At 50.9% G+C, this 20,752-nt stretch overlaps 3 protein-coding genes across 6 annotated transcripts in view; 1 reads left to right on the top strand and 2 right to left on the bottom strand.

Annotated features, from left to right (window-relative positions):
- Positions 1-5,696, bottom strand: part of ACTN4 (actinin alpha 4) — a 35,327-nt gene extending 29,631 nt beyond the window's left edge. For all 4 annotated transcript variants that reach the window (XM_066570602.1, XM_066570603.1, XM_066570601.1 and 1 more), the window contains exon 1: positions 5,486-5,696. In XM_066570602.1, the coding sequence (XP_066426699.1) occupies positions 5,486-5,626 (141 nt within the window). In that variant the 5' untranslated portion in view covers positions 5,627-5,696. The remainder of the gene's footprint in view (positions 1-5,485) is intronic.
- A 271-nt stretch (positions 5,697-5,967) lies between these two features.
- EIF3K (eukaryotic translation initiation factor 3 subunit K) lies at positions 5,968-8,520 on the bottom strand. Its single transcript, XM_066570740.1, has 8 exons — positions 8,412-8,520; positions 8,057-8,155; positions 7,854-7,974; positions 7,465-7,539; positions 7,297-7,363; positions 6,946-7,023; positions 6,470-6,595; positions 5,968-6,093 (listed from the first exon to the last, which is right to left on the bottom strand). Exons 1-8 carry the CDS (start codon positions 8,468-8,470, stop codon positions 6,062-6,064), a joined length of 657 nt encoding a protein of 218 aa, XP_066426837.1. The 5' UTR covers positions 8,471-8,520; the 3' UTR covers positions 5,968-6,061.
- A 1,142-nt stretch (positions 8,521-9,662) lies between these two features.
- Positions 9,663-17,958, top strand: LOC136570274 (protein YIF1B-like). The gene is made up of 8 exons (XM_066570785.1): positions 9,663-9,791; positions 9,866-10,107; positions 10,907-11,011; positions 13,419-13,497; positions 14,078-14,135; positions 15,139-15,294; positions 16,251-16,344; positions 17,628-17,958. The coding sequence occupies exons 1-8, from the start codon at positions 9,773-9,775 to the stop codon at positions 17,781-17,783; spliced, it is 909 nt and encodes a 302-aa protein (XP_066426882.1). The 5' UTR covers positions 9,663-9,772; the 3' UTR covers positions 17,784-17,958.
- The last annotated feature ends 2,794 nt before the right edge of the window (positions 17,959-20,752 follow it).

The raw sequence follows: 20,752 nt of genomic DNA, 5'->3' as shown, positions 1-20,752 counted from the left end.
GGCAGGAATGGGCAGAAATGAGGGGTTTGGGGGTGTTTTGCCCCATCCCTGTCACCCCCAGCACATCCCGGGCTCTCCCCTTCCCTGGAATGGTTTTGGGGCTTTTTTGGATGGTTTTGCTGTTGTTTTTATGGATGTTTTTGCTGGTTTTTTGTGCTTTTTTGGATGTTTTTTCTGTTGTTTTTCTGTTGTTTTTTCTGTTGTTTTTATGGATGTTTTTGCTGGTTTTTTTGTGGGTTTTTCGGATGGTTTTGCTGTTGTTTTTATGGATGTTTTTGCTGGTTTTTTGCTGGGTTTTTGTGCTTTTTCGGATGTTTTCTGTTGTGTTTTATGGATGTTTTTGCTGTTGTGTTTTCGGATGTTTTTGTTGTTGTTTTTATGGATGTTTTTGCTGGGTTTTTTGTGCTTTTTCGGATGGTTTTGCTGTTGTTCTTTTGGATGTTTTTTGTGGGTTTTTTCCTGCTTTTTCGGATGTTTTTGTTGTTGTTTTTATGGATGTTTTTGCTGGGTTTTTTGTGCTTTTTCGGATGTTTTTGCTGTTGTGCTTTTGCATGTGTTTTGTGGGTTTTTTCCTGCTTTTTCGGATGTTTTATGGATGTTTTTGCTGGTTTTTTGCTGGTTTTTTGTGGGTTTTTCGGATGTTTTTGCTGTTGTTTTTCAGATGTTTTTGCTGTTGTTTTTTGGATGTTTTTGCTGTTGTTTTTCGGATGCTTTTGCTGTTGTTTTTATGGATGTTTTTGCTGGTTTTTTGTGCTTTTTTGGATGTTTTTCCTGTTGGTTTTTGGGATGTTTTTGCTGTTGTTTTTATGGATGTTTTTGCTGTTGTTTTTATGGATGTTTTTGCTGTTGTTTTTATGGATGTTTTTGCTGTTGTTTTTACGGATGTTTTTGCTGTTGTTTTTCGGATGTTTTTCCTGTTGTTTTTCGGATGTTTTTGCTGTTGTTTTTACGGATGTTTTTGCTGGTTTTTTTGTGGGTTTTTGGGATGTTTTTGCTGTTGTTTTTATGGATGTTTTTGCTGGTTTTTTGCTGTTTTTTTGTGCTTTTTTGGATGTTTTTCCTGTTGTTTTTCGGATGCTTTTGCTGCCTTCTGTGCATCTGCCGCTCCCGGGGGAGGCCGGGGCGCGGAATTCTCCTCATTCCTTGCCCTTATTGGGCTCTGGCCGGGATTTTTTGGGAATAACGCGGCCAATTCCGGGCAGGATGCTCGGCTCCCCCCCCTCGCCTGGATTTGGGGGTTTTTTGGGGTTTTTTTGGGGTTTTTTTGGGGTTTTTTTTGGGTAGTTTTTGGGTATTTTGGGCCGCAGGTGGGTCAGGGCGTGCCCGCATTCCAGGAGGGATGAGCGGCCGCGCCTCCCCCGAAATTCAGCCCAAAATTGAATTTTTGGGGAGATTTTCCAGGCCAGGAAAAGCTTCCCGGGCTTTATTCTGGGAGTTCTGGCTGCAGCCGGGATGGGCTGAGATTGCTGGGGGAAAGGAGCTGGAAATGGCCCAAAAATGGGGGAAAAAAGAGAGAAATAACCCCAAAGGGAGGAGCAGAGGGAGGAGAGACCCCAGTGAGGGGCTGGGGTCCCCAAAGGGCACCTGGGATGGGGTAAAAATAATGGGGGATTATAGAGAGAAAAACACCTGGATGGGGCAGAAATAATGGGGGAAAAACACCTGGTTAGGGGTGAAAATAATGGGGGAAAAACACCTGTGTGGGGTAAAAATAATGGGGTATTATAGAGAGAAAAACACCTGGTTAGGGGTAAAAATAATGGGGGAAAAACACCTGGTTAGGGGTGAAAATAATGGGGGAAAAACACCTGGTTAGGGGTAAAAATAATGGGGGATTATAGAGAGAAAAACACCTGGATAGGGCAGAAATAATGGGGTTTATAGGAGGAAAACACCTGGTTAGGGCAAAAATAATGGGGGAAAAACACCTGTGTGGGGTGAAAATAATGGGGGAAAAACACCTGGTTAGGGCAAAAATACTGGGTTTTTATAGAAAGAAAAACACCTGTTTGGGGTAAAAATACTGGGGTTCTATGGGAGGAAAAACGCCTGTTTGGGGCAAAAATTCCTGTGTTTTTATGGAAAGAAAAACACCTGTTTGGGGCAAAATTCTTGGAGGAAAAACACCTGTATAGGGCAGAAATTCTTGGGTTTTATAGGAGGAAAAACACCTGTTTGGGGCAAAAATTCGTAGGAGGAAAAACACCTGGTCAGGGCAAAAATTTCAGGGGTTTTATGGGAGGAAAACACCTGTATAGGGCAGAAATTTGAGAGGTTTTGTAGGAGGAAAAACACCTGGTTAGGGCAAAATTCCTGGGAGGAAAAACACCTGTTTGGGGCAAAAAATTCCTGCGTTTTACGGGAGAAAAACCACCTGGTTAGGGCAAAAATTCCTGGGGTTTTATAGGAGGAAAAGCACCCGGTCAGGGCAAAATTCCCGGAGGAAAAGCAGCTGAAATTCCCGGGTGTTTTTGGTGGGTTTGGGGAGGAAGGAAAGGACGGACAGACGGACGGACGGGCGCTGAGCGGGCCCGGGTTCCGCTGCTCTCCCGCTGCTCCGGCCGCATTGTTGGGATTCCAGAGAGTTCCGGAGGCGAATCCCTTCCCATCCCCGCCCAGGGGCTCCGCGATACTCGGGGTTCCGAACGCGGAGCAGCCTCGGGAGGGGAGGCAGATCCCCAAACCATCCCCAAACCATCCCCAAATCATCCCCAAATGATCCCCAAATTATCCCCAAACCATCCCCAAACCATCCCCAAATGATCCCCAAACCATCCCCAAATGATCCCCAAACCATCCCCAAATTATCCCCAAACCATCCCCAAACCATCCCCAAACCATCCCCAAACCATCCCCAAATGATCCCCAAATTATCCCCAAATCATCCCCAAACCATTCCCAAACCATCCCCAAACCATCCCCAAACCATCCCCAAATTATCCCCAAACGATCCCCAAATGATCCCCAAACCATCCCCAAACCATTCCCAAAGCACGGCAGGAGGAGGGCGGGCGATGCCCGAATCGCGCTCATTAATTAACACCTCATTAAGGCCCGGCGCGGAGCTCCCCCATGCTCCGGCATCCCGGCCCCGAGTCCCGACACATCCAGGGGAAAATTCCCATTTCGGGCGGGGGAGAAGCGACAGGAAACGGGAGGGAAACGTGGGACGGGAGCGGGAAGCGCCGGGAATGGCAGGAAGTGCAGGAGGAGGAGGAGGAGGAGGAAGCTCACGCCGCGCTTCCTGTGCCAAAAATAATCGAACTTCGCCCGGATTTTTCTTGGGAAAAGCCTTGGGAATCGCAGGGAACCGCGGCAGCGTCCCAGCCCCGGGACAGGGACCCCCAAAAAGGTCCCAAAAGTGAGGGGATTCACCCCAGAACGCAGGGAGCTCACAGCACGGCGGGGAAGGGAGCGCGGAACGGAGGGAACTCAACCGAAACTCAGGGAATTCACAGCAAAACTCAGGGAATTCACAGCAAAACTCAGGGAACTCAACCAAAACCCAGGGAATTCACAGCAAAACTCAGGGAACTCAACCAAAACCCAGGGAATTCACAGCAAAACTCAGGGAACTCAACCGAAACTCAGGGAATTCACAGCAAAACTGAGGGAATTCACAGCAAAACCCAGGGAATTCACAGCAAAACTCAGGGAACTCAACCGAAACCCAGGGAATCAAACACAGAACGCGCGGAAGCCAACACAGGATTGGTAAATTAATGGAACCTGGGGGAATTCAACCAAAACTCAGGGAATTCGACCCAAACACAGGGAGGGAACACGAAACTCACGGAACTCAAGGCACAACTCAGGGGATGGAGCCCAAAACTGCGGGAATTCACCCCAAAGTGCGGGAATGGAACCTCAAAGACGGGAATTCACCCCAAAGTGCGGGAATGGAACCCAAAACTGAGGGAATTCACCCCAAACTGAGGGAATTCACCCCAAAGTGTGGGAATGGAACCCAAAACTGCGGGAATTCACCCCAAAATGCAGGAATGGAACCTCAAAGACTGGAATTCACCCCAAAGTGCGGGAATGGAACCCAAAACTGAGGGAATTCACCCCAAACTGAGGGAATTCACCCCAAAGTGTGGGAATGGAACCTCAAACATGGGAATTCTCCCCAAACTGCGGGAATTCTCCCCAAACTGCGGGAATTCTCCCCAAACTGAGGGAATTCTCCCCAAACTGAGGGAATGGAACCTCAAACATGGGAATTCTCCCCAAAGCCAGGAATTCACCCCAAACTGCGGGAATTCTCCTCCAAGCCAGGAATTCTCCCCAAACTGAGGGAATTCTCCCCAAACTGCGGGAATTCACCCCAAACTGCGGGAATTCACCCCAAACTGCGGGAATTCTCCCCAGACTGAGGGAATTCTCCCCAAAGCCAGGAATTCTCCCCAAGCCCGGACTCCTCTGGCCGAGTCCCGCCCGTCTCCAATGATTAACCCGGAACCCTCCGGCGCCCGCTCGGAATTCCGGGCCAGCCCCTCCCAGTCCCGGCGGTTCCCACGCCCGAGGGTCCCGGGGGATTTCTGGGGAGGGGGCGATGGGAGGGACCCCCCCGGTGCTCCCGATGCCCCGGGAAGGCGGCGGATCCCGGCGGATCCCGGCGGATCCCCCCTTCCCCAGTGCCCTTTATCCCGGCCCGCCGCCCTCCGGAAGCTTCTCCAGCCGGAATTGGGGGGGAGGGACCCTCCGGACCCCCCTAAAAGCAGAGAAAATCCCTCGGGGTTCCCAAAGTTCAGCCCTCAACCCTCAGGTGTGGTACCCCCCCTTTAAACACAGCACCCCAAAATTCAGCCCTCAATCCTCAGGTGTTGTTCCAAAACCAGCACCCCAAAGTTCAACCCTCACCTCTCAGGTGTGGTACCCCCTCCCAAAAACCACCCTGGGGGTCCCCAAAGTGTCCCCCCCCACCCAGTTACGGGGGTCGCTCCCCCTCTGACCCCCAAAAGTCCTGATTCACCCCCAGACCCGGCTCGGACCTTCCGGGGACACCCTGAGCCCCCTCAGACTCCTCAGGGACCCCTCAGAGATGCCCCCAGAAGGTCCTGGCAGCCCTCAGGTGTCCCTGCCCCGGGCTGGGAGCCCTCAGGAACCCCTCAAAGGAACCCCTCAGACTCGAATCCCCTCAGACACCCCAGGATCCCGCACGGATCCCCTCAGGGACCCCTCAGACACCCCAGGATCCCTCATGGATCCCCTCAGGGACCCCAAGACCCCTCACAGATCCCCTCAGGGACCCCTCAGACACCCCAAGATCCCTCACGGATCCCCTCAGACACCCCAGGATCCCTCATGGACCCCCTCAGACACCCCAGGATCCCTCATGGACCCCCCAGCTCCCCCAGCCCCGCGCTCTGGGACCCCTCAGAGACCCCTCAAGCCCTCCAGACCCCTCAGGCTGTGCAACCCCCTCAGGGACCCCTCAGCCCCTCACAATCCCCCCTCAGTGACCCCCCCCAGCCCCCCCCACCTTGCGCTGCTGTTTCTCCCAGGCGGGGTCCAGGAGTAGATCCCGATCCCAATCGTCCTCTTGGGCCATGTAGTCGCCATTGGGGCCGGGCCCGTTCCCGCCGTACGGGTGGGGTTGCCCCGCGCTGTGGTAATCCACCATTATCGCCGCCCTGATGTCGCGACAGGCGGAGGACGCGGCAGCGACACGGACCCGAATCGGTCCCCCCCCACCCGCGCCCTGACTGCGCACGCGCCGCCGCCCAGGCCGCGCCCACCGCGCCGCGCGCGCACGGGCTGGGCGGAGCCACGCCCACAGCCCTCAGGCGCCTCTGTGGCCACGCCCACAACCACACCCACCGCCCTCACGGAGCAGAGACCGCGCCCACAACCGCGTTAAACCCCGCCCACCGCGGCCAAGCCCCGCCCACATGAAGCCCCGCCCATTGACCCTCAGAATCCCCCCCCCTCCATTTTGACGCCCCCCAAGAATGAGCCCAGTCCCAATTTGGAGCCTCTTTACTGGTTAAACTGGGCAGGATCGGGGTTGGGGGGTTGGAATTGGGGGATCGGTGTTGAGGGCTCGCTTCTGGGGGGCTCAGAGAGAGGACGCCATGATGCTGGACACACCTGGGAGGAAAACAGGTGAGATGGAGGGGGGCCCAGACACCCCTGTGCTTCCAATCTCCCCCAGACACCCCCGGGCCTCTCCTGTATCCCTCCCCAGACCCCCAAACCCATCCAAAACTCCTCAGGACGCCCCCAGGACCCTCCTGTATCCCCTCCCAGACCCCCAAACACATCCAAAACTCCTTAGGACACCCCCAGAACCTCCTGTATTGTCCCAAACCCTCTTCAGATCCCCCAAACCTCCTCCAGGACCCCAAAATCTCCATGGGGTCTCCCTGTATCCTCACAAGACCCCCCAAAACCCCCCGAGAACCCCCCAAAACATCCCCAAACTCCCTCCAGGATGTCCCAACCCCCCCCAGGACCCCCAACCCACTGTCGAAGTCGATCTTCTCCACGATGTTCTTGGGTTTGATGTTCTCCTCCTGGTTGGAGATCAGGATCCGCCCCGGCTCCGGCTCCGTCCACCCGTATTTGCTCATCCACACCCTCAACTGCGACTCTGGGGGGCACAGCGGGGTCTGGGGGGGCTTGGGCACCCCCCAGAGACACCCAAACCCCTCCCATGATCCCCCAGACCCTTCCAGACCCTCTTGCACCTCCTCAGGACCCCCCAAATCCCATCACAGGACGCCCAAAACCCCAGGCAGGACCCCCCAAACCCCCTCAGAACCCTCCCAACGCTCCCTCCGGAACTCAACTTCTACCTGGGACCCCCCAAACCCCACTCAGGACCCCCAAAACCCCACCCAGAGCTCCCCAAACCCCCTCAGGACCCTCCCAAAGCTCCCTCAGGACCCCAACTTCTACCTGGGACCCCCCAAACCCCACTCAGGACCCCCAGCCCCTCACCTGAGAGGTCCCCCAGCATCTCGGCGAGCAGCCAGCGGTCGATGTGCTGGTACGTGATCCCCACCACGTGGCAAATGACTGTGGGGACCCCCACGGTGTCACTGAGCCCCCCAGAACTGTCCAGAATCCCCCAACACACCCCCAGATCCCCAAAACCTCCACAAAGCCCCTCAAGATTCCCTCTAAACCCCTCCAGGACCCCCAAAACCTCCTCAGGGACCCTCAAATCCCACCTGAATCACCCCCAGGTTCCTCCAGGAACCCCTAGAGATAACCCAGGACCCCCAAAACCTCCCCAAAGCCCCTCAAGATTCCCTCCAGGACCCCCCAAACCCCCCAGGACCCCCTCACATTTCCTGACGGAGTCCTCGAAGCCGGTGATCCCCTCCAGCAGCTCCATGTTCTCGTCCAGCGCTTGCTGTTGGAATTTGGGGGGTCACCCCCGCATTCAGGGCTCCCCCTTTGTCTCCAGGACCACCCCCCCAGGGTTTTGGGGACCCCAGTTTTTGGGGGGCTCACCCAGAAGGACTGGAAGTGGCAAGTCTCCAGCAGCTCCCCCAGGTACAGGATCTGCCGGATGGGCCGCTCCTCTTGCTGAGTTTCGGGGAGGTCAAGGGAAAATTTGGGATAAAAATGGGGAGTTTTGGGGCTGAACCCCAAAAATCTCCCTCCCCCAGGTCCCCAACATTTGAATTTGGGGGGGATTTTGAGGAGAGAAACGCCAGATTTGGTCTCTCTGGGGTGGAACTGGGAGGTGTCAGCAGGAACAAGGGGGGTCCCTGGGGAGGTTTGGGGGGGTCCTTATGGAATTTGGGGTTCCTCGTGGATTTGGGGGTTCCCTGGGGGTTTCCCCTGGATTTGGGGTGTCCCAGATTTGGGGTCCCCCCAATTTGGGGTGTCCAGGATACGTGGGCCTGGTCGATCATGCACTTGCAGAGGGTGAAGTCGGTGTGGGGCAGGTTGGTGAGCGCCTTGAGCAGGATCTGCGCCGTCACCCCGGTCTGGAAGAAGGCTGGGTTGAACTGGTACCTGCACAGGTGAGCCCAGGTGAGTTCCAGGACCCCCAAACCCCCCCTGAGCCCCCCAAAATTCCTCCCCCAGGAGCTCTCACAGCTTCAGCACGGCCAGGTTGGCCTCCAGGTCGTAGGCGTTCTCCTTGGCCTGCGTCTCCACGTAGCGCTCCAGCGTGGCCAGGTTCTCAGGGTTGTACCTGTGCAGGTTTGACACACCTATGACACACCTGGGACACACCTGGGCACACCTGGGCACCCCTGTTACACACCCCAGCCCCCCCCCATTGTACAGCTCCAGCGTGGCCAGGTTCTCAGGGTTGTACCTGTGCAAGTGAGGGGAGACTCTGACACACCTGGGACCCCCCATTACACACCTGGGACCCCCCATTACACACCTGGGGTCCCCTCAGGGCCCCCCAATCCTCTCCCAGTCCCTCCCAGTGCTCCCAGTACCGGTCGATGCCCCGCAGCAGTTTTCCCACGTTCGCCCGCATCTGCTCGAACAGCGCCATGTTCGCGGTTCTTCCGGAAGTGGCGTCACAGCCACTTCCGCTTTACCACACAACCTCTGGCCACGCCCACACGACGAGATCACGTGATCGGATCCTGGCCGCGCCTAGCGCTTTAGCCACGCCCACACCTCGAGATCACGTGAGCCGATCCCGGCCACGCCCGCCGCTTTAGCCACGCCCCCTCCAGTACGGGCGGCGTCTGGAACTGGGGCGGGACTGGAGTGACAGTCCTGGGAGGGACTGGGACAAACTGGGATTGTAGCTGATCATACTGGGATTTCCCTGGGTGTGAAAAATGCGTATTCTGTGATTGGCTTTTCGCAAATATTAAAATGAATATTTTATGTGTTGTGTTAAGAAGTAATGTTGTGTTAATTCTCTTAAGTGGTGCGTTAAATATAGTTTTAGGTTATAAAGAGTCACGTTTTTAACTCTTTTCCCCTCAGGTTTGCTGCACTTTCCCCCGCACGTTTCCCTCCCTTTTCCCCTCACATTTCTCTCTCTTTTCGCTTCACAATTCCCGCCGTTTTCTCCCCTCACGTTTCCCTCATTTCCCCTCACATTTCTCTCTTCCCCTCACATTTCTCTCTTTCCCCCTCACATTTCACCCCCTTTCCCCCTCACATTTCCCTCCCTTTTCCCCTCACATTCCCCTCTCTTTTCCCCTCACGTTTCCCTCTCTCTTCCCCTCATGTTTTCTGCCCTTTTTTCCCCTCACCTTTCCCTCTCTTCTCTACCCACATTTCTCTCTTCTCTCCCCTCACGATTCCCGCCACCGGGGCCACTGCCATGACCGTGACATTGTGACCCTGGGGACATCCCGGGCCTGGGGACACCCTGGGGACATCTCGGGCAGGCACTAGGCCCCAGCGCGCCCCCGTTACCATGACAACCCCAGCGTGGCACGGCCGCCATCTTAACTCCGGGCACGAGCTCCTCTTCCTGCCAACCACTTCCGGCCCCCCAGCCAATCACAACCTCCCGCCTTCCCCACGTGATTCCCGGTGTCGAACACGGAAGTACCGCCGTTATGGACCTTACCGGAGCCCGTGACGCTCCCGCAGCCCCAGCAGCATTGGCGACACCCCTTGGGACATTATAGGGACACTCCGAGCCGTCACGAGCGCGCTGTAGCCCCGTTGCCATGGAAACAACAAGAACGCCGCAGCCGCCATCTTTTAACTCTCGGCAACGCCGCCATCTTAACTCCGGGCACAACTTCCGCCCTCCCTGCCAATCACAACCTCTCATTTCACCCACGTGACCCCCGGTAACGCCGAACCCGGAAGCGCCGCCGCCGCCATGGACCCCGCCGCTCCCCGTGAGTTCCGTGAGGGAAATTCGGGTTTTAAACCCCCTAAACCCCCTAAGTTTCACCGTTCCCTTATTTTTTAGCCCCAAAACGCCGCGGGCCCGCTCGCTTGGCCGATCCGCGGCCGCTGTTCGAGGACACGAGCGCTACCGGGGCTTCACCGGGCCGCGGGTTCGGGGCTCCGCCGCCGCCTTCGGCCTCGTCGGCCTCGTCATCTTCATCATCCTCGGCACCGTTCGGGCCGCCCGGGGCGTTCCTGGCCGAGCCCGTGAGCACGCTGGCCGCGGCCTACGGGAGCAGCCTGGCCTCACATGTGGAGGGGAACGTGAGTGAGGGGAGAACGGGAAATAACGGGGAAAATGGGAAATAACGGGGGAAAACCGGGGGAAATGGGGGGGAAATGAGGGGGAAAAACGGGAGAGGAATCCCCCAAAATTTCCTGGGAATGCCAAAACTTCCATTGGGATACCCCAGGTTCATCCTCGGACTGCCCAATAACGGGAAAAGCCGGGGGAATATGGGGGAAAAACGGGGAAAAAACGTGGTAAAACCAGGGGAAAATAGGGGGGAAATAATGGGGGGAAAAAGGGAGGAAATGGGGGGAAATAAGGTGGAAAAACTGGGGGAAAAAAAGAGGAGAAATGGGGAAAAATAATGTGGAAAAACCAGTGGGAAATGGGGAGGAAAACGTGGGGGGAAAATGAGGTAAATGGGGAAAAACTGAGGAAAAAGGGGGGAAATGGGGAAAAAGGGGGTGGGGATGGGGAAAAAGAGAAAAATGGGGGGGAAATGGTGAAAAATCAAAAAATGGGGGGGAAATGGGAAAAAAGGGAGGGGGAAATGGGGAGAAACCGAGAAAAAACTGGGAAAAATAGGGAAAAAAACCAGAAAAAATGGGAAAAAAGTGGGGGGGAAATAGGGAAAAGATAAGGAAAAATTGGAAAAAAAGTGGGGAAAAATGGGGAAACAATAGGGAAAAAATTGGAAAAAAAGTGGGGAAAAAATCAGAAAAAAAAGGGAAAAAATGGGGAAAAAATAAGAAAAAAAATCAGAAAAAACGGGGAGAAAAATGGAAAAACCTGGGAAAATGTTAGAACCTGGTGTGAGGTGGGAATTGTCCCCAGCTGGGCCGCTGGGTGCCCGTGAGCCGCCTCAAGTATTACTTTGCTGTGGACACCGTGTACGTGGGCAGGAAACTGCGGCTGCTCGTCTTCCCCTTCGGCCACCAGGTACTGGGAGGGACTGGGAGGGACTGGGAGGGACTGGGAGGGGGTCAGGGGTTACTGGGAGGGACTGGGAGGGACTGGGAGGGGGTCAGGGGTTACTGGGAGGGACTGGGAGGGACTGGGAGGGGGTCAGGGGTTACTGGGACGGGCTTTGGGGGCACTGGGAGGGACTGGGAGGGACTGGGACAGGGTTTGGGGGCACTGGGAGGGGCTTTGGGGGGACTGGGAGGGACTGGGAGGGGGTCAGGGGTTACTGGGACGGGCTTTGGGGGCACTGGGAGGGACTGGGAGGGACTGGGACGGGGTTTGGGGGCACTGGGAGGGACTGGGAGGGGGTTTGGGGGCACTGGGAGGGACTGGGAGGCACTGGGAGGGACTGGGAGGGACTGGGACAGGGTTTGGGGGCACTGGGAGGGGCTTTGGGGGGACTGGGAGGGACTGGGAGGGACTGGGAGGGGGTTTGGGGGGACTGGGACGGGGTTTGGGGGCATTGGGAGCACTGGGAGGCACTGGGAAGGGGTTTGGGGGGACTGGGATGGGGTTTGGGGGCATTGGGGGGGACTGGGAGGGACTGGGAGGGGGTTTGGGGGCACTGGGAGGGGGTTTGGGGTTACTGGGAGGGACTGGGAGGGGGTTTGGGAGCATTGGGATGGGCTTTGGGGCGACTGGGATGGACCTGGACAGGATTTGGGGGCACTGGGAGGGACTGGGAGGGGCTTTGGGGGCACTGGGAGGGGGTCAGGGGTTACTGGGAGGGACTGGGAGGGGCTTTGGGGGCACTGGGAGGGGGTCAGGGGTTACTGGGAGGGACTGGGAGGGACTGGGAGGGGGTCAGGGGTTACTGGGACGGGCTTTGGGGGCACTGGGAGGGACTGGGAGGGACTGGGAGGGACTGGGAGGGGGTTTGGGGGCACTGGGAGGGACTGGGAGGGACTGGGAGGGACTGGGAGGGGGTTTGGGGGCACTGGGCTGGACTGGGTTAGGGTTAGGGGGCACTGGGAGAGAATTTTGGGGTCCACTGGCATTTTTGGGGGAACTGGGAGAGACTGGCAGGGACTGGGATGGACTGGGACAGGATTTGGGGGCACTGGAGGGACTGGGAGGGGGTTTGGGGGCACTGGGAGGGAATTTTGGGGTCCACTGGGATTTTTGGGGGAACTGGGAGGGACTGGGAGGGAATTTTGGGGTCCACTGGGATTTTTGGAGGGACTGGGAAAGGGTTTGGGGTTACTGGGATGGATTGGGAAAGGTTCTGATGAAATTTCGGGCTCTTTTGGACGGGTTTTGGGGTATTCAGGCTGTTTTGGGGGTACTTGGGATGCTCGGGGTGGATTTGGGGTATTTGGAGCGGTTTGGGGGTATCTGGGTTGTTTTTTGGGGGTATTTGGGGTGGTTTGGGGTACTTGGGAGGGTTTGGGGTTCTTGGGATGGTTTTGGGGTATTTGGGTTGGTTTTTGGGGTAATTTTGGGGCAATTCCTGCGGTTTTGGGAATATTTGGGTGCGTTTTGGAGGTATTTTGGAGGGGGTTTTGGGATATTTGTGGGTTTTGGGGATTTGGGGTGGGTCTGGGGTGGTTTTTGGGGTGTTTGGGGTGGTTTTTGGGGTGTTTGGGGTGGTTTTGGGGTGTTTTGGCTCGTTTTGGGGTGTTTGGGGTGGTTTTTGGGGTGTTTGGGGTGATTTTTGGGGTATTTTGGCTCGTTTTGGGGTGTTTGGGGTGGTTTTTGGGGTGTTTGGGGTGGTTTTTGGGGTGTTTTGGCTCGTTTTGGGGTGTTTTGGCTCGTTTTGGGGTGTCTTGGCTCGTTTTGGGGTGTTTGGGGTGGGTTTTGGGGTGTTTGGGGTGATTTTTGGGGTGTTTTGGCTCGTTTTGGGGTGTCTTGGCTCGTTTTTGGGTGTTTGGGCTCGTTTTGGGGTGTTTGGGGTGGTTTTTGGGGTGTCTTGGCTCGTTTTGGGGTGTTTGGGCTGGTTTTTGGGGTGTTTGGGCTCGTTTTGGGGTGTCTTGGCTCGTTTTTGGGTGTTTGGGCTCGTTTTGGGGTGTTTGGGCTCGTTTTGGGGTGTTTGGGCTCGTTTTGGGGTGTTTTGGCTCGTTTTTGGGGTGTTTGGGCTCGTTTTGGGGTGTTTGGGGTGGTTTTTGGGGTGTTTGGGGTGGTTTTGGGGTGTTTTGGCTCGTTTTGGGGTGTTTGGGGTGGTTTTTGGGGTGTTTTGGCTCGTTTTGGGGTGTTTTGGCTCGTTTTGGGGTGTCTTGGCTCGTTTTGGGGTGTTTGGGGTGGTTTTTGGGGTGTTTGGGGTGATTTTTGGGGTATTTTGGCTCGTTTTGGGGTGTTTGGGGTGGTTTTTGGGGTGTTTGGGGTGGTTTTTGGGGTGTTTGGGGTGGTTTTTGGGTGTTTGGGCTCGCTGACGCCCCGGCCCCAGGACTGGCAGGTGCGGTACCAGCAGGACACCCCGGTGGCTCCGCGCTTCGATGTCAACGCCCCCGACCTCTACATCCCGGGTGGGCACCCCAAAACCCCCGGGCACCCCAAAATCCTGATCGGGACCCCCCTGGGAACCCCAAAATCCAGATCCGAACCCCCAAAAACCCCAAAATCCTGATCGGGACCCCCTGGGAACCCCAGAATCCAGCTCAGGACCCCCAAAAACCCCAAAAATCCAGATCAGAACCCCCAAACCCCCCCCTGGGAACCCCAAATTCCCCCTGGGACCCCCAAAATCCAGCTCAGGACCCGCTGGGAACCCCAAAATCCGGATCAGGACCCCCAAAAACCCCAAAATCCAACTCAGGACCGTAAAACTCCCCCTGGGACCCCCCAAACCCTCAAAATCCATCTTTGGACCCCCCCAAATCCACCCTGGTGCCCCCCAAACCCTCCCAGGGATCCCCAAAATTCTCAGGAGCCCAAAATTTCCTCAAAAATTCCTAAAATTCTCCCCAAATCCCTCAAAATCTCCAGAATTTTCTTCCAAATCTCCTGAAATCCCCGAAATTCCCAATAAAACCTCCAAAATTCAACAAAAATCTCCCCAAAATTCCCCAAAAAACTCCCCAAAATTCCCAATTTTCTTGCTCACAGCCATGGCCTTCCTCACCTACATCCTCCTCGCCGGCCTCGCTTTGGGCACCCAAAACAGGTACGAAAATCCCTTTTTTTCCCCAAAAATCCCTATTTTCTACCTAAAAATCCCTTTTTTTCCCCCAAAAATCCCATTTTCCCCCCAATTTTCCCCAATTTCCCCCCATTTTCTCCCAGTTTTCCCCCAATTTTTGCCCAATTTTTCCTCAATTTTCCCCAATTTTCCCCCAGTTTCCCCCCCAATTTCCCTTAATTTCCTCCAATTTCTCCCACATTTTTCCCCCAATTTTTCCCCCAATTTTTCCCCAATTTTTTTCCTCCTTTTCCCCGATTTTTCCCCAGTTTTCCCCCACCCAAACCCCTCATTTTTTTGGTTTGAAATCCCCAGATTTTCCCCGGACAGCCTGGGGCTGGTGGCGAGCTCGGCGCTGAGCCAAAAAATCCCCAAAAAACCCCAAAAAACCCAAAACCTCCCCTCAAAAAAACCCAAATAAACCCCTCAAAAAAACCCAAAAAATCTCCCCAAACCCCCTCCAAAAATCCCCAAAAAACGAAACAAAAACCCTTAAAAAATCCCAAAAAATTCAATTTTTTCTCCGTTTTTTCCCCGTTTTTCACCTGATTTTTCCCCGATTTTTCCCCGATTTTTTCCCATTTTTTCCCCGATTTTCCCCCATTTTTTCCCCAGTTTTCCCCCACCCAAACCCCTCATTTTTTTGGGTGGAATCCCCAGATTTTCCCCGGACAGCCTGGGGCTGGTGGCGAGCTCGGCGCTGGCCTGGCTGCTGCTGGAGGTGCTGAGCGTTCTCCTGAGCCAAAACAACTCCAAAAATCCCCCAAAAAACCCCAAAAAAACCTCAAAAAAACCCAAATAAACCCCTCCAAAAATCCCCAAAAACCGAAACAAAAACCCTTAAAAAAATCCCAAAAAATCCAATTTTTTCCCCGTTTTTTCCCCGTTTTTCACCCGATTTTTCCCCAATTTTTTTCCTCCTTTTCCCCAATTTTTCCCCAGTTTTCCCCCACCCAAACCCCTCATTTTTTTGGTTTGAAATCCCCAGATTTTCCCCGGACAGCCTGGGGCTGGTGGCGAGCTCGGCGCTGGCCTGGCTGCTGCTGGAGGTGCTGAGCGTTCTCCTGAGCCTTTACTTGGTCACCGTCAGCACCGACCTCACCCCCATCGACCTCGTGGCCTTCGCTGGCTACAAATACGTGGGGTGAGCCAAAATCCCCGTTTTTTACCCCAAAAATCCCCAGCAAATTCCAAAAAACCCCCTTGAAATGCCCCAAAATCGCCAGGAGTTGCCCCAAAATCGCCACAAATTCCCCCAAAATCCCACTGGGAATGCCCTGATTTCCTCCCAAAGTTCTCTCCCAATCCCCCACAATTCGAAATAATCCCCAAAAATGCCCCAAATTTGGCATTTTTACCCCCAAAATCCCCCCAAAAAAACCCTTGAAACGCCCCAAAATCGCCAGGAATTGCCCCAAAATCGCCAGGAATTGCCCCAAAATCCCGCTCAAAACGCCCCAATTCCCGCCCAAAGTTCTCTCCCAATCCCCCAAAATTCAAAATAATCCCCAAAATCCCCAAATTCGGTGGTTTTACCCCAAAAATCTCCAAAAATCACCTTGAAATGCCCCAAAATCACCACAAATTCCCTCAAAATCCCGCTCAAAACACCCCAAAAATTCCACAAAATCCCCAAAATTTGGGGTTTTTACTCAGAGTTTTGGGATGAAATCCCCCAGTTTTGGGTTAAAATCCCCAATTTTGGCTTAAAATTCCCCAATTTTGGCTTAAAATCTCCATTTTTGGTTAAAACCCCCCAATTTTGGGTTACAATCCCCAGTTTTGGGTTAAAATCCCCCAATTTTGGTTAAAATCCCCAATTTTTGGGATTAAACCCCTCAATTTTGGGGTTAAAATCCCAAATTTTGGTTTCAAATCCCCCCAATTTTGGGGTTAAAATCCCAAATTTTGGGTTAAAATCCCCCAATTTTTGGGATTAAACCCCTCAATTTTTGGTTAAACTCCCCATTTTTGGGGTCAAACTCCCCAATTTTGGGGTTTAAACTCCCCATTTTTGGGGTTAAACTCCCCATTTTTGGGGTCAAACTCCCCATTTTTGGGGTCAAACTCCCCATTTTTGGTTAAACTCCCTCTCTCCAGGATGATCGTGGGGCTCGTGGCCGGGCTGCTCCTGGGCAGGGTCGGGTACTACGTGGCCTTGACCTGGTGCTGTTTGAGCATTTTTGTCTTCATGGTGAGTCTGGGGCCTTTTGGGGCCTTTTCGGGCCTTTTTGGGATTTTTGGGGATTTTTTTGGGATTTTTTTGGGATATTTTGGGGGGTTTTTTGGGGTTTTTTTGGGTTTTTTGGGGTTTTTTTGGGATATTTTTTGGGTTTTTTTGGGGATTTTTTTGGGGGTTTTTTGGGTTTTTTTGGGGTTTTTTTGGGATATTTTTTGGGGTTTTTTTGGGATTTTTTTGGGGGTTTTTTGGGGGCTTTTTTGGGTTTTTTGGGGATTTTTTGGGGTTTTTTTGGGATTTTTTTGGGGGTTTTTGGGGATTTTTTGGGGTTTTTTTGGGATATTTTTTGGGGTTTTTTGGGGGGTTTTTTTGGGGTTTTTTGGGGTTTTTCTGGGGTGTGTTTGGAGATTTGGGCTCTTCAGGATTGGAGGAATTCCCAGGAATTTGCTCCAAATTTCCAAGAATTCACCCAAATTTCATCCTTTAAAAGATGTTCATGGAGGATTTTTGCTTTGTTCTCTGATTTTTGAGGGGATTTTTGGGAAATTTTGGATTTTTTTGGGCCATGGGGTTTTTGGGATTGGTGAAATTCCCCGGAATTTGCTCCAAATTTCCAAGAATTCCCAAAATTTCATCCTTTAAATGCTGCTCGGGGGGGTTTTGTGCTTTATTCTGATTTTTGGAATTTTTGGGGCCGATTTTGGCTCATTTCAATCAGATTTTTTTTTTTAATTTTGGGATTTTTTTCTTTAACTTTGGGTTGGGTTTTTTTTTCCTTTATTTGCTTCTAAATCCCAAATTTTGGTGAATTCGCCCCAGATCCGGACGCTGCGGCTGAAGCTGCTCTTGGATCCCTCCACCCTGGAGGTTTTGGGGCCGATTTTGGGGGTTTTTAATGCAATTTTAATGGGATTTTTGGTGGGTTTTTTTTGTTCTAAATCCCAATTTTCCCAAATTTCCCGGATTTCGCCCCAGATCCGGACGCTGCGGCTGAAGCTGCTCTGGGAGGCGGCGGCCGAGGGGGTTTTGGCGCTGATTTTGAGTGTTTTAAATGCAATTTTAATGGGATTTTTGGCCTTTTTTAGCCTTTTTTTTGTTCTAAATCCCAATTTTTTCCCAAATTTCCCGGATTTCGCCCCAGATCCGGACGCTGCGGCTGAAGCTGCTCTTGGATCCCTCCACCCTGGGGGTTTTGGCGCCGATTTTGGGGGTTTTAAATGCAATTTTAATGGGATTTTTGGTGGTGTTTTTTTTGTTCTGAATCCCAATTTTCCCAAATTTCGGTGATTTCGCCCCAGATCCGGACGCTGCGGCTGAAGCTGCTGTCGGAGGCGGCGGCCGAGGGGGTTTTGGTGCGGGGAGCCAAGAACCAGCTGCGCATGTACCTGACCATGGCCATCGCCGCCGCGCAGCCACTCTTCATGTACTGGCTCACCTTCCACCTGCTCCGGTGAGCCCGGAAACTCCCAGGAAACCCGGGAATTTTTTCTGGGAAAATCTCCTGGAAATCCGGGAACCGCCGGGGAAACCCGGGAACCGCCAGAAAATCCGGGAATTTCAGCGTTTTCCCCCAAAAAAACCCCAAACCCCCCGCGCTCTTCGGGTTCCAATAAACGGAATTTGGAAGGAGTTTTGGTGCCTTTGTGTTGGGTTTATTTTAGGGAATTTTGGGGGTTTTTATCCCAAATTTTGGAAATTTTGGGGGTTTGGATACTGGGGAGAAACCCTGGAATTCCTAAATCCTGAAAAAACCCTGGAATTCCAGAGTTTCTCCCCAAAAATTCCCGATATTTTTTGTCGCTTTAATAAACGGAGTTTGAAGGAGTTTTGGTGCCTTTGTGTTGGGTTTATTTTAGGGAATTTTGGGGGTTTTTATCCCAAATTTTGGAAATTTTGGGGGTTTGGATACTGGGGAGAAACCCTGGAATTCCTAAATCCTGAAAAAACCCTGGAATTCCAGAGTTTCTCCCCAAAAATTCCCGATATTTTTTGTCGCTTTAATAAACGGAGTTTGAAGGAGTTTTGGTGCCTTTGTGTTGGGTTTATTTTAGGGAATTTTGGGGGTTTTTATCCCAAATTTTGGAAATTTTGGGGGTTTGGATACTGGGGAGAAACCCTGGAATTCCCAAATCCTGAAAAAATCCGGGAATTCCAGAGTTTCTCCCCAAAAATTCCCGATATTTTTTGTCGCTTTAATAAACAGAATTTGAAGGAGTTTTGGTGCCTTTGTGTTGGGGTTTTTTTTTGGGAATTTTGGGGGGTTTATCCCAAATTTTGGGGGTTTGGATACCAGGGAGAAACCCTGGAATTCCCAAATCCTGAAAAAATCCGGGAATTTCAGCGTTTTCCCCCAAAAAAACCCCAAACCCCCGCGCTTTTCGGGTTCCAATAAACGGAATTTTGAAGGAGTTTTGGTGCCTTTGTGTTGGGTTTATTTTAGGGAATTTTGGGGGGTTTATCCCAAAATTTGGGGGTTTGGATACTGGGGAGAAACCCTGGAATTTCAGCCTTTCTCCCAAAAAAATTCCCAATATTTTTTGTCGCTTTAATAAACGGAATTTGAAGGAGTTTTGGTGCCTTTGTGTTGATTTTTTGGGGCTTGATCCCAAATTTTGGAGGATTTGGACATTGGGGAGATCCCCCTGAATTCCCAAATCCTGAAAAAATCCCGGAATTCCAGAGATTTCCCAAAAAAATTCCCATTTTCAGTCACTTCAATAAACGGAATTTGAGGTTTTGGTGTCTTTGTGTTGATTTCTGGGGGAATTTTGGGAGGAATTTGAGGAATTTACCCCAAAATTCACTGGATTCTCTCGCCCAGCATTCCCAGAATTCCTCAGATCCCATTTTTTCTCTTTTTTGCCCGTTCCCTCCCTTTTCCTCCCATTTTCCTCTGCTTTTCCCAATTTTTCCCATTTTTCCCAATTCCCCCATTTATTCCCCATTTTCCCCCATTTTTCCCAATTTTTCCCATTTTTTTTAAGGCTCTCTCGGAATTCCCCACCCCAAACCCCCCGAATTCCCCAAAAACTCCACTCGGAATTGCGAAATTAAGAATTTTTATAACAAATCCTCGGAGCGATGAAGAATTCCAGCTTTGTCTGCTTTTGGTTTTCCGGGAATCCCAGGATCCTGAGGGGGTTCCCAGCTGGATTCAGAAACAAAAAAAATTCCCGGGATTTTCTTTTTTCCTTTTTTTTTTCCTTTTTTTTTTTTTGTTCTTTTGTCTTTTTTTTTTTTTCTTTTTTCTTTTTTTTTTTACCAAAAAAAGTCTCGGATCCAACACTGGGAAAACAAAACAAACCCAAAAAATCCCAAAAAACTCCCAAAAACCTTGAAAAAAAATCCCCCCAAAATTCCAACAAAATTAAAAAGAAAAAAAAAAAGATTTAAAAAATTCCCCAGCAAAAAAAATCTCCCCAAAAAATGTTCAAAAAAATCCCCCCCAAAGAAAGAAATAAGTAAATAAATTTTAAAAATCTTTAAAAATTAAAAGTTTCAAAAAATTCAATTTAAGAAATAACCCAGAAAGTCCTCCAGAAATTCTGGGAAAAGAAAATTAATATAAGATAAAATTAAATAAAATAATGGAAAATAAAATATGTTAATATATAAAATAAAGTAAACTATAAAATAAAGTAAAATAAAAAATAAAATAAAATATAAAATAAAGTAAAATTAAATAAAATATAGTAAATTAAAATAAAATAATAAAATTAAGTTTAATAAAATAATAAAATAAAATAAATAATAAAATAAAAAAATTAAAATTTTTAAATTAATATAAAATAAAATTAAATTAAATAAATAAAATAAATTTAAAATAAAATAAAGTTAATAAATAAAGTTAAATAAATATAAGATAAATAAAATAAATAAAGTTAATAATAATAAATAAATAGTGCAAATAAAATAAATTAAATCTTAAAAAATAAAACTAAATTAAATCTTTAAAAATAAAATAAAATAAAGTAAAATTAAATTAAATTAAGTAAAATAAAATAAAATAAAATAAAATTAAATTAAATATTTAAAAAATACAATAAAATAAAGTAAAATTAAATTAAATTAAGTAAAATTAAATATAAGTAAAATAAAATAAAATAAAATAAAATAAAATAAAATAAAATAAAATAAAATAAAATAAAACAAAAATCCCCTCTGGGATCGGCAGGCTCGGGGGGATCCGAAATTCCCAAAGAAAATTCCCGAAGGGCGTCCGTGGACAAGGATTCTTAAAAAAATATCTTTGAAACCATCTGAGCTTAAAAATAGACGAGAGTGAAGCTTAAAATCCCAGCGGGAGCCCCCGAGGAGCCCCCGGAGCTGCTGCTGGAGCTTCCGGATGCTTCTGGAAGCCTCGGGGGGCCCAGGGGGGCCCTCGGAGCAGTTCTGGAGCTCCCGGAGGGGATCCCGAGGTTCT

This window comes from Molothrus aeneus, unplaced genomic scaffold (assembly GCF_037042795.1).
Source record: "Molothrus aeneus isolate 106 unplaced genomic scaffold, BPBGC_Maene_1.0 scaffold_30, whole genome shotgun sequence".
NCBI lineage: Eukaryota > Metazoa > Chordata > Aves > Passeriformes > Icteridae > Molothrus > Molothrus aeneus.
The sequence above is the reverse complement of the archived record's forward strand: the minus strand, read 5'-3'. Positions and strand labels throughout refer to the sequence as shown.

Excerpts from the sequence above, each read along its gene's own strand:
- EIF3K (XM_066570740.1), bottom strand. The coding sequence starts at position 8,470 with ATGGCGCTGTTCGAGCAGATGCGGGCGAACGTGGGAAAACTGCTGCGG. Across the intron at positions 8,156-8,411 it reads CTGCTGCGGGGCATCGACCG|GTACAACCCTGAGAACCTGG; the intron begins GTACTGGGAGCA and ends AAACCTGCACAG. Across the intron at positions 7,024-7,296 it reads CGAGGACTCCGTCAGGAAAT|TCATTTGCCACGTGGTGGGG; the intron begins GTGAGGGGGTCC and ends GGGTCCCCACAG.
- LOC136570274 (XM_066570785.1), top strand. Across the intron at positions 11,012-13,418 it reads TCTTCCCCTTCGGCCACCAG|GACTGGCAGGTGCGGTACCA; the intron begins GTACTGGGAGGG and ends CCCCGGCCCCAG. Across the intron at positions 13,498-14,077 it reads CCCCGACCTCTACATCCCGG|CCATGGCCTTCCTCACCTAC; the intron begins GTGGGCACCCCA and ends TCTTGCTCACAG.